We start from the raw sequence: 12,234 nt of genomic DNA on the forward strand, positions 1-12,234 counted from the left end.
CAAGTGAGCTCTATAACGGAAAATTAGTACAAAATTTCCAAAACACCTTAAACTTTGTCATGACTTAAATCATTAGAAGTCTGTATCAGCTCTGCAACCTCAGTCTAGAAACAAGAGTTTTGCAAAATAGAGCTCGACATGTCACTACCTCAAACGTTGTTATGCCTCAGTAAAATATTGGTTACATAGAGTACCAAATAACTTACATGACAATTAAGTAACCCTTTGCAACTATCCTTAACAAAAAAAAAAGTAACCCTTTGCAACAAAAAAAGAAAGACAATTAAGTAACCATTTCACATTTAAATGTATGGGCAGTTTTGAATTGAAGATGATCCGTCAACAAAATTAAGTACTATTAAATCTCCAAGCAGGTTAATATATAAAATAGAAAGACAGATTAATATATTGTCATTTAGATACTATTATTATTATGTTCGACGAAAGTGATCAGCAATACTCTTCCCAAATGTTATGTAACCTTAAGTAACCTCGGGGCCGGGGATCCATCAAAATGGTTGGAGATGCTCTAAGACTAACTGCTTGGAGTTTAGCTTTATTCACGGCCCACTTGTAAAAGTGGATACGGTCACCTGAAAAATATAAAATGTGAAAGTAAATTAACTCGGAATATTAATCAACCTCTAAGTTTATCAACAAAAGAATCAATTTTTCTAATGAGTGAAAAGACAAACCTCAACTCTTGATGAGGCTATAACATCCCCCTTAATCATACCCGCATAGGTTCGGGCTAAGCCTGAAAACAAGATAGACATGTCTCCTTTTGGATCACTTCCATTCCCTGGTTCGTGCACCAATGTACCTTGTAGCGATTCTATTCCAAATCTTCCCTGCACCAACATATTGCTTGCTAGATTACATAAATTTCTCGAGGACTTTTAGTATATATAGCATGGTAACTAAAACTGTAACAAGCTTTCTTAAAACCGAAAATAGGATGTCTTCTTTTACAATATTGATAGCAATTCCTTATCAGACGAAGGCAGATCAAGTCATGCCAAAACTTTGGGTTTCTCGGGTCACAAACTTAGTTAGACATCTACCATAATCAAGACACCTTCAACACTACAGAATTACTTTTCACCCTTCCATTTTAAAGTATATAATCCCTTGACCACCCGCACGTGAAAAAATAGTGATCTAGTTAAGAATAAAGGATATGATGTCTCGATCATCTCTATTTATTGTCAACTGGTTTTGAGTTGGATGATCACAAAATTAACGTGATTTCAGAACTACGCTTACACATTATAGTTTATAAGTACAAGAGTTTCATGACGCCCTAAAAAATTCAAAAAATGACACGCGTGAAGCTCAAAGGAATTCCGTATAGATGTTCCTATGCAAACACGACAATGAAACAAATTATCATGTATTCCTCTTGTGTCCTTTCACTAAAGAGGAAATACGTAGGAATAATCTCACATGAAAACATAGTGATTTAGGAATAAAAAGATAGTCCTCTCCACTCATTGCCAATTGGTTTTGACCACAAACTTAACATGTATATCAACCTACTAATTGTCAATTAGTTTTTGAGTTAATGACAAAAATTTAATAATATATATAACATGTTACCTCATAAGTCACAGTATCATGGCCACCATTACCACGTAGTACAATTTTGGATGCTTGACCTTTGGCTTGAAAAAGCCAAATAGGTTCCCCACACGATCGCGCATATGATTTGATTTTCAAACATATATCCTGAAACACAATCATTTGTAAGATGCAACGGAAAAACCATAAAACATGGGCATTTATAAAAAAAAAATACGTATAACAAATATCATCAAATTCAAGATCCTAAAGTATTGCAACAAAAAAGAAGATCTTGAAGTAATTTGTTCTTTAAAAGGAAATGGAACAAGATGTTTCATCACCACCTTATAGTTGATTCTTCGTACCATCTCTTTATATGGAGTACATTCTTGAATGAGAAGATGAGTTTATAATGGCATATAACATAATTAACTTGACTTCAAATAATTTATTTGAAGTAACAAGGAGTAAATAGCAGAAGGCAATGTCTGATTTTGATTAAAACTATTTTGAGCGGAATAAGAAATGAGTTATACTTTTTTTTTCTAAGAAATTCATTCTCAGAATCCTTGGGAACGTGATAATGAAATGGGTAACATACTTGACAGATCGAGAAGGCGAAGATCCAACAATCAACAAAAATTAAAGACATTTTAAGATATTTGAAGATCCAGAGTATTTAGTTTAATGTATTCGGAGTATCTCTTCTAATCAACTAATATTATTACTTATAGAATAAATCTTAATTTACTCTATAAATATGAGTTTATGTCTGACCAATGTTACGGAGAGGATATTCAACTGAACCACATTAAATTATCGTGTCACTATTTTAACTTAAGAAAATGCTAAAGTCACGAAAGATTTTGACAAAAGAAGTTACCCAGCTGATGTAGATTAAACGAGTGATAAAATTAAGATAGTATATTGTGTACAAACCTCCCCAGGTTTAATTGTGATAATCACTTTAGATTGATCTGTTCCCCTTTTCACCTGATGATGAGAACCTGCAAGCCACACAATTGATAAGAACTGATATAAACAACAAATAGAAGAAACTGCAAGCCATCCACTCCAACTAAACATTTTACATTTTACCCTAAAGAAAAAGTAAACAGAGTTCTATAATTGGATCTCTACTTTAAAGGAAATGTGTAATTTACTATCACGCGTATGTAATGGTAAAGGTTAAGATTATAACTCGAATTATCTGAGCAAGTTAAAAGTTTCTTAAGTAGGTCGTCTTGTTATTTACATGTGTGTGTTTACGGTAAAGAAATAAGATTATAATTTGTACTATCTGAGCAAGTTAGAACTTAGAGGTTTCCTAAGTAGGTTGTCTTGTTATTTACATGTGTAACGATAAAAATTAAGATTATAATCCGGACTATCCGAGCAAGATAGAAGTTTCGATTGTCTTGTTATTTACGTGTGTGAAATTATAGCCAATTAGAGAATTGTAGCTCTATAAAAACCCTTGGGATGAGAAACTTTACATCTCGTCCTTCACTTAATAATATAAAACTTTAGTTAGTGCAATTAATATTGGCAATAAGAATTGATATTCGTGGAATCAATTGAACTTCCGTCGAGTGAAACAAGTCACGAGAGAAAGAGAGTTGACTAGATTGTTGATATTCTGTGGGTCTAGGATAGATTTTGTGTAAACTTTTAGTAAAAAAAAATACTATTTTTCTTGTAAAGATGTGACTACTTGAAACCTCTAAGGTTTGTCTTAAAAAAAAAAACCTCTAAAATAACCGTGCTAGAAAAACCTAAGAGTTAAAGTCTATTCTTAATGAACGGTTGATTCCTACATGATCCGGAGTGATCTACAAAAGTATATCTACCCTATACTTAAACAGGAATCAACTTTCCATTAAAAAAAAAAGTATGACTGGAAAATAGAGACGGTTGATTTGGTTTATTTCTATAGTAAGCTTTGAATAGTAGTAGTCTTTAAATAGTAGTCTTTTCTAGTTAATATTTTACTTTTAAGCACACACCTTATTTTTAGTCTATGTTGAGATAATTACTCTTTAAATATCTTCATAATAAAATATTACTCCATATAGGGTTGGAGAAATGGTCAATAACTTGATAAATTCCATGTAGATAATTAAAACCCATTAAGCATTGCAAGGTGATGGCAAATAAATAAAAAGAACAAATGTAGAGAGAGAGAGAGAGAGAGAGAGAGAGAGAGAGAGAGAAGATTACCTAGAGCAGGAGGAGGAGGGGGAGGAGCAGTACGAGGAGAATAAGACATTGTTGTTGGAGTAGGGTGCTTATTGATGATAGGGGGGGTAAGTTGAACAGTAGTGGGTGGTAGTGAAGGTGACAGGGGATAGAGTGGTGGGGGTACTGGTGTTGGATGAAAACCACCACCACCACCACTAGCACTAGCACTAGCACTACTGCCAACAGGAGGAGGAGGAGGAGGAGAAGAAACCACAGGGTGGTGGTGGTGCCTGCTGCTAATGGTAGTGGGGGTGCTTAAGAGGGGAAATTGATAAGTGGGTGATGGTGGAGTTTTTGATATGGCGGGGGAGAGTGGTGGTGATATTGGTGGTGGACGTAGAGAACCAACACCATCAGTAACAGTTGCAGAATGGATAGTAGGGTGTTGTTGTTTGTGGCGCCTGTTGATGATGGTAGGGGTCCTACTGCTTCTTGTTTTGGTTGGGTGATGAGCAGTGAATGGTGATAAGATGGAGGAAGAGGAGACAAGTGGTGTTGCGGGTGAGGAGGAGGATCGAGTAGTAGGAGTAGGAGGAGGAGGGAGGATAGCGAGTGGTGGTCGTTGTGCAGGCAATGCAAGTACAACAAAGCTAGGGTTGAAGGAAGTAGCGGGACGGCGGGGCGCCTCCTCCTTCTTCATCTTCTCTTCCTGATCCTGTTGATGATCAGGGTGCTGGTAGTGGTGGGATCTTGTCCCAGTAGGACCAAACGTTCTGGGTCTTCCTCTTCTCTTGTTAGTACTAGTATTACTACTGCTACTGCTGTCACATCGGGACGCCTGAATCTCCTCATTATTATCACCAGCAGCCATCTGATCTATTCTTTTCCTAGCTAGCTAGTACTCCTCCTCCTCCTCCTGCAGATCAGTACACATGCAAATTAACCCTAATTTCATTTTAATTTCTTCATCTATATCAAAACTACTACTGCTTGCTGCTTTATTAGAGAAATGAAAACTGATTCGTGACTTTAATTTGGAAGTAGTCATGCATCATGGATCCAGGCCGGCCATTTTAGAAATTAAAAATCTCTTCATTTGAAGGAAATAAGTTAAGTATTTTGTTAGAGATCAAAAGGAAAAAAGAAGAAGAAGAGATCCAACAATACAATTAGATCGGTGAAGTTGGTGGATTGCAACAAATCAAAGATTAATTATTAGTAGTAATATCAAACCTGAAAATTAACAATATTGTTGTGTAGAGAGAGAGAGAGAGAGAGAGAGAGAGAGAGAGAGAGAGAGACAAGGAAGGATCGATCGATCGATCTCTTACCACCACCCTTAATTAAAGGACGATAGATCGATGTATGGGGGGGAGGTGAAGGGTGATATCTCCGATCGAGGAGAAGTGTCTCTCTGTGTGTGTTTTTGTGTCTGAAAGAAAAGAAAAGAAGATTGTCCTTCTTTTGTGTCTGAGAGAGAGAGGGCCTTTGCTTTTCTTCTCTCTCTCTATATCATATCGAATAGATAGGTTTTAAGTACGTTGGCGGCGCATTCCCTTGTTTTTCTCATTTCAAAAATTAAAAAAGGCCTCGTTCCATTTTACCCCTTAACTTTTTCACTTATTAGAATATGTTTTTTTTTTTGTCAAGAGCACTTATTAGAATATTTGGTCCTCTCTCTTAACAAAAAAAAAAAAAAAATATTTGGTCCTCCATCCTAATTTTGCAGAAATAAATGAATCAATTTTATTTATTTATTTTATTTTTTTGGAAGACGACTACGATCTACTTACGTAGTCAATTGTTATGACTACCAACTCTTGACAACAAATTTTATTTTTATGAAGTCAATTGTTACAAATGCCTAGTATTATTCGACCAACTATAGGCTATATGTTTTAAACAAGAAACAATAGGGACTGAAAATCATTTTGGGAAAATAAAAAGAATGAAGAGAGAAATATAGTATTGGAACAAATTTCTACTACAAAACAAATATAGGAGTTAAATTCATATTAACCCAAAAAAATTGTTTTGTACAATATCCCAAGGGGTAACTAACAAGTTCTAAAGTCTACTTCAATGCATTGTTTGTTTGTTAAGACTACCGTACATACCAATTTCATCGTTATATAGTCGTTAAGATGTAGTTGCTAGCATACGACAAATATTAGTGACTATTATTCTCCTCCAAACTTAGTTTGGTTAGAAGTGATCAGATCTTCACGCTTACAACGCCTATCTTTTTATCTTATTGAGATTTTGAATCAACATTTATGTTAAGTACTTCAATATTATATAGTTAAATTTTTTCGGTTTAACTGGGACGCTTTGTTTATTTTAGTAATCTTTTGTAAAAAAAAATTCCCTAATTACTATTATTTAACACTTTCAAACGTATACTATATCAAATAAAAGTTGGAATAAACTTTCATATCTCTAAGATAGTTTTAGAAGTCTTTATAAGAGCAACTCCAATGTAGGGGGGCTGGGCTCCCGGTGGGCCTGGGAGCCCCATGCTCCCTGGCTCCCAAATGGGAGCCTGGGCTGGGGGGGGGATCCCAGCCCCAAATATGGCCATTGGGGTCTCCCAACGACCATATTTGGGGTGGATCCCCCACTTCTTTTTATTTTTTTTAATTTTTGTTCTAAACTATTTTTTTTCAAAAAATATAAATTGTTTTAAATTTGTTTTTCCAATCATTTCTCTAATTTTTTAATTTTTTTCATCTTTTCAAAATTCCTTCTCTCTCTCTAACATAATATTAAATTTCAATTTTATATTTGAAATTAATAATTTATAGTTGACAATTGAAATTAAAAGTCCGCACACGTACATTACACACGTACATAATTTAGATTTGGGAGCCTCTGTTAGGAGCCCGACGTTGGAATTGAAAAAAGCCACGAAGCTCCTAAAAGTCAAGGGCTCCCAAAATTGGGAGCCCGAGCCCCACATTGGACTTGCCCTAAGACTTTTATAACTCAAAACATCTCTGACTGTAGAGATCATCTAATTTGTGTATATAACAAAAAATTGTCGTCACATCCTAAAAAGCCTCACTTGTAACAACAAAAAATTGGATATGGACACCAATGTTTAATGATTTTAATCAAAAAAAAAAAATTAATGATTTTAAACTTCTTCATTGCTTCTCCTTCCACCACCACCACAAACCTCTCTAGCTTCTTCATTTCTCCTTTTCTCTTTCTTTCACACCTCTCCTGATTTTTCTTTTCTCTCTCCCTCACTCAAATTTAAACGTAGCCTGAAATCTCGATGGGACTTCCATAGTTCGACAAACCCCTATTTGGCTTTCAACTTCAAAACCCCCCATTACAGTTTCAGTTTGTCAAACCCCATTTGCTTTCGAAATTAAAATCCTAACAAGTTTAAACTCTTTCTAGTTAGGTTTTTAAACTCGGACTTGAGCGACGTGCAAAAGAAAGTGACAGAGAATAAAAAGGGAAAGAATTTATATGAGATGGGTAAAACCGGAAGAAAAAAATCAACCGTTAAAGTTAAATAATGTAAAAAAAATCAGCAGGAGCTAATATGGAAGTTGGTCATCCGTAATGTCACATAGTAAAATTCGACGTGTCATTGTCGCCTATTACCCGTACGGCACTTATGCTTCAAGACTGGCACAAGCCGAGCACAAGTCAATCTTTCCTCAAGTTTGTCAATTAACCTTGACTATTGGCAAATAATATCTCTTGTGGCGGAATCACACAAGAGATCTAAGCTACTAAAGTACTCAAGAGAACTAGTAAGATTTTATGGGCATGACAGTAGGGAGGCTACAATAAAGGTAGCTAATACAGACAATCAACTTCAAGTTGCAGGGTTAATATTGAATATTTTTTTGTGTTGTTCTTCATCGTTACTTTCTTCACCGGCAATCATGGACGTTTTTGGCTTTCTCTCTCCCTCTTTCCTTCAAAAGAGATTTAGGATTTCTCCCTCCCAATCTGATTTGGGAATTTTCCTATTGAAATCATCGTTAACTTGTTATTCCTCTGCATTTTTTCTTTCCTTCTAGTCATTTCAAGTTATACTGATAAGATCTCAGTAGATATAATTTTCAATAGCTCTAGCTTCCTCACCATCAATCTATATTTTCAAATTCAGTTCATCATCAACTCTCCATCTCCTTCACCTTCTTGTAGTAGTATTCGATCCTTTAAATTTCCTTCATCTTAGGCTAAATCTGTTGTTGTTATCACTGTCAGTTGTTATCAATGACGAAAAATCTGTTCACATTTGTGGTAGCCGGAAGAGAAAAGAAAAATAAGTACTTCTATTCAATTTTACGACTCTTCAATTTGGCTCTCTTATTTACGCCCATTTTTTCCACGTAATAAAGTTGGTTGTCCATATATTGGCGGCCAAAATAAATTAACCCTTTTGTCCTTTTATTTTTTTATATGACAATAGGTCTAGAAGAAATTTGTATCCTACGTACCAATGCAAAATACAGAAAATAAGAGAAGGAGAAAGAATAATATCCAATTGAAAATGCATAAATTCTTTGCATCTCAAAGAAACAAATCCCTATTTCAACAAAAAAAAAAAAAACAAATCCCCATTAAACACTTCCTTTTTGTGCATCAATTGCCTCATTACTAATAATTCTATGAGTAAATAATGCCGTCTGATCACTCAAAAACATGTTCTTCATATGTTGCAATTGCTGCCTCTCTTTTTCCAGCTGCAATTCCAATTCCTCAAACTCAACTACTTTGTCCCGGATCTCCTTCATCTGCCCCATAACAAGTTTCTTCATTAAAAGAGTAACAAATATATTATTTTTATCGATAAAGGAATAATACAAACCTGAACCTCAATAATGGTTGAGATAGAATCATGCTCTTCCTTCTCCAGGAGTTTATGTGCTTCTACAACTGCTTCTTTGGTCAAATAGGAACCACCATTCTCAACAGAAGCAGATGCTGCATCGGAAATAAAACCACTATTTCTTGGAAAACACTCACAAAGAAGCAAAAAACAAAAACTCATGTTCTTTAGGCTTTGATTCGACAAGAATCCAAAGCCACCACCAAGAGCCAACCATGATAAACATATAGTTGCTTAGCATGTAACTATTCAAGATCGCACATGACCGTTGGGCTGATAGTAGATATCAGAAGGAAATCCTCCATGTGTTGTTTTGTAAGCACCCCTAGAACCAGTATAGAGCCAATTGTAATAAGGTCTTGAGTTAACCACAGAAGATTTACTCAAAGGGGTCCAAGTCATTACTAGTTGTCTAACGAAAAACAAAATTGCATCAGGCATTGGGAGCTCCAGCACAAAAGATAGTGCTAGCCTTGATTTTCCATTTCAACAGGGAAAAACCAAAAACTTTCTCTGTTACCTCTATGACCAATGGGAAGGTCCACTTCTGGGAGAGCCGCCACAGCCGCTCGAGCTGCAGCCTCTGCAACCTCTGAGCCAACCATAGCAGATAAGAAAGCAGCCTGGAGAAACATCATATATTAGATTTCGGATAGATCGTCCAGTATCACATGCCCTCGGGAACTTTTTTTTTTTTGAAATTTTGAATGAACTATATGCCTTCTATAACAAAGATGAAATGAAGATCAAGTGATCAGTATTGTAATGTTCGACTCTTAACTTCAATAGAAAGTAAGTCGAGACTGAAATTTGAATAAGAATGAATGCACCTCTAAAAAAGTTCTCTTTATAGCTGCAAAACAAGCACCAACAGTTGGACACTTGAGTTGGTTAACAGTGGTACGATCGAATGGTATGCACCTAACCCTGTGGATCAGGGGTCCTAACCTCATCTGTCCACTATAGAGTGACGAGGATGGGATTGGTTGTAGGGTGTCCATCCCGGTTTGTCTTTCCATAGATAGGTATTAGGAGCCCTATGTATGTGTTACCCTTTAAAGGGATAGATGCAACCAAGGTATACATGGTGTAAACCAAAAGGGCACCCTTACTATGCCAAGAGTCTTATCAATGACCTTAAATGGTGAAAAAAGAGAGAGAGAAAAAAAAGAAGGCCTATGTGCAACTCAAACAGTACTGGAGAAGTTTGTATTGATTCCAGAATAGGTCAAATTAAGTCTATACTCTATACCTGAGCCATAATAGGGTTGCTTGAATCAGCTAACGGTGTAAGACACCTTTTTTTTGCTGGAGACGACAAAAAACTCTTATTTTTTGCAGCATCAGCATCACTCTCATCTTTTGTTTGATAGTACTTGTCAGCATCTTCAGAGTCAGGAGGACTCACAAACTGTTCTTTGAAGGGGAGTTTGATGAAACGCGCAACACACTCTTTCTCACTTCTTCCACTTACATGCTCCGCTACCTTCTTCCAGTCATCACCAAAGTGCATAACTGCTTCTAAAAGGGTTAGAGTCTCTTTCTCAGTCCAATCTGTCTTAGTTTCTTCACTTATCTCCACCCTTCTAAAGTCTTCAGAGGTAAGACCAGTCCGATAATTTCCACGAACATAACATCTTGCACAGAGAGTAAGTTCATGCTGTCCAGCAAATAGAAAGACGAAGAACGTTAGTAGTCTACCTCCTTAAGTACAAGTCCATAGGATGAATTACCAACATGAATCAAATTATGTCACAAAAATAAGTTGGTTCGAAAAGTTAAAACTCCACCAATAATTAACTCAATGTGATTTTTTTTTTCTTCTTCTTTGCAATCAAATGAACATCAGTAATGACTAAATAGGTAATAAGGAAAGGTGGGATTCGGCTTCCCCATTACAGTGACATGGATGGAGAATCCTAACAGGTCTATATACTAAAAGTGTCTTGACGTGTGTGGATAACAACTCACTCGTATGCATAGTTTGTAGTAAAAACAGAGCCTCGGTTGGCGAATTACACACATAATGGGATTAAAGATGGGAACAAGAGTGGTTCTATTAAGTTTAAATTTAGCTAGCTACTAATTCAACCTTATAGAACCAAGCAGTCAAAACTAAACAAAAGCCCTAGAAAATGAAGTTCAAAACAAATCAATTTTGAAGTTGAAAAACTTACTTGATCACAAACGAAGCAAGCTATGCTGCAAATAATTTTGCAACCATTACATACTTTCTTGGAGCTCTCTTTCCTTAATAGAGAAGCTGCTTCTAATGAACTTCCACCACCACCACCACCACCAAGATTCCCTCCTCCTCCATATTTATTCACTACTTTGTCTTCCCACTTGGGTTGTGGCTTTGAAGACGTAGGTGGTGTGTAATTGATCAAACCCCAACTTTCTAGAAAATCAAAAACCCTACGGATGGATCCAACATCTCCAACAAGCCCTTTTCGAACCTCAGTAAATGTTATCTTTTTTGAAGGATTTTCTCTGAATTTTCTGACGACAAGATCCCTATAATACCTATAAACAGTTGGGTTCTTCGATTCTGATTTACCGTCAAAGAATTCCGGCAAGAAACGATGTTCAGTTTCTGAGATTTTGTCCCATGAAAACCATCCTAACAAATAAAAGAAAAATTATTAATATTGAGAAAGTAGGTTTAGGGTTTGGAAAAATGGGGGTTAGTTCTTACTTACTTGAGTAACTTGGAATGGAGATGACATTGGCGCCAGAAGAAGAAGATAGAGAGGGCTTCGCAATGATTGGTGTAGAGATAGGATCATTTCCTGGAACTTTAGAAGCGACGGCGGGGGGAAGGGAGAGAGTTTCAGGCGGTTCGGGTGGTGGAACCACCACCGGTGGCTGCTGGACAAGTTGTTTGACTGGTGGTGGTGGTGGTAATTGGGCCGACGCCATTAATAATATCTCCGAGGGCTCGTTTGTGAAGGAACCTTTCACCAAAGTCGAACGAACCTTCTACAATATATCCCTCCCGCCCCTTTTTTTTTTTTTTTTTTTTTTTTTTCTTTTTTTGACGGCGAAACTGGAGATATTAGTGGACATTGGACGAAGGGATGGGAATCAGACCGGATGGACTGTCCACGGACACTTTCACTATCCAAACGAACGGTCGGACACCTAATTCTCCTGACTGTGTCAACCGGGCGGACTTACACAGACATTAAATTTGAGTATCCATTGCCCGTCTGGATCCACCAATAAGATCGGACACTACAAATTTCTACTAACGGGCCATCAGATAAATGTCTATTGATATCTCTATTGTTTGTGTTATTCATTAGAGATATTTCAAGTGACTATGGAGTAATATCTTTGTGGTTTAAGACTTGATACATGACCGATAGGTTTTTTTTTTTTTTAAGTTTTTCTTTGGAGATATTTTAGTTATTTGTAGAATATAGACTTCTTTACCGAACACATTACATCTATTATACAAAACAGATCCTTGTGACTAGGACAAAATAAATGTCCATTTTGTTGACAAGGATTAATGACTAGGACAACTACAGTCTGTCCATGCTGACAAGGATTAATGACTAGGACAACTAGAATCTGTCCGTCCAAATGCAATCCGATTTAAATTCCCACAACTGATTTAGATTAAT

The 12,234-nt window shown here is 36.3% G+C and overlaps 2 protein-coding genes across 4 annotated transcripts; both read right to left on the bottom strand.

Annotated features, from left to right (window-relative positions):
- Positions 1-274: 274 nt before the first annotated feature.
- Positions 275-5,295, bottom strand: LOC147570794 (uncharacterized). Of its 2 annotated transcripts, none has more exons than XM_086672753.1 (6): positions 4,978-5,295; positions 3,784-4,639; positions 2,503-2,570; positions 1,600-1,728; positions 696-851; positions 275-593 (listed from the first exon to the last, which is right to left on the bottom strand). In XM_086672753.1, exons 2-6 carry the CDS (start codon positions 4,613-4,615, stop codon positions 561-563), a joined length of 1,218 nt encoding a protein of 405 aa, XP_086528879.1. In that variant the 5' UTR covers positions 4,616-4,639; positions 4,978-5,295; the 3' UTR covers positions 275-560. The 2 variants fall into 2 exon arrangements, with proteins under 2 accessions (XP_086528879.1, XP_086528878.1); XM_086672752.1 differs by having other exon boundaries at positions 3,784-4,660; positions 4,978-5,212.
- A 2,934-nt stretch (positions 5,296-8,229) lies between these two features.
- SWI3B (switch subunit 3) lies at positions 8,230-11,854 on the bottom strand. 2 transcript variants are annotated; one of them, XR_015231506.1, is made up of 6 exons: positions 11,305-11,709; positions 10,780-11,225; positions 9,855-10,262; positions 8,926-9,225; positions 8,582-8,847; positions 8,230-8,507 (listed from the first exon to the last, which is right to left on the bottom strand). XR_015231506.1 is itself a non-coding variant. In XM_086657317.1 (6 exons), exons 1-6 carry the CDS (start codon positions 11,522-11,524, stop codon positions 8,334-8,336), a joined length of 1,467 nt encoding a protein of 488 aa, XP_086513443.1. In that variant the 5' UTR covers positions 11,525-11,854; the 3' UTR covers positions 8,230-8,333. The 2 variants fall into 2 exon arrangements, 1 of the variants encoding a protein (XP_086513443.1); XM_086657317.1 differs by having other exon boundaries at positions 8,582-8,697; positions 9,123-9,225; positions 11,305-11,854.
- Positions 11,855-12,234: the final 380 nt, after the last annotated feature.

This window comes from Eschscholzia californica, unplaced genomic scaffold, assembly GCF_041429995.1.
Source record: "Eschscholzia californica isolate CP2 unplaced genomic scaffold, dmEscCali1.0.p SCAF_1, whole genome shotgun sequence".
NCBI classification, from domain to species: Eukaryota; Viridiplantae; Streptophyta; class Magnoliopsida; order Ranunculales; family Papaveraceae; genus Eschscholzia; species Eschscholzia californica.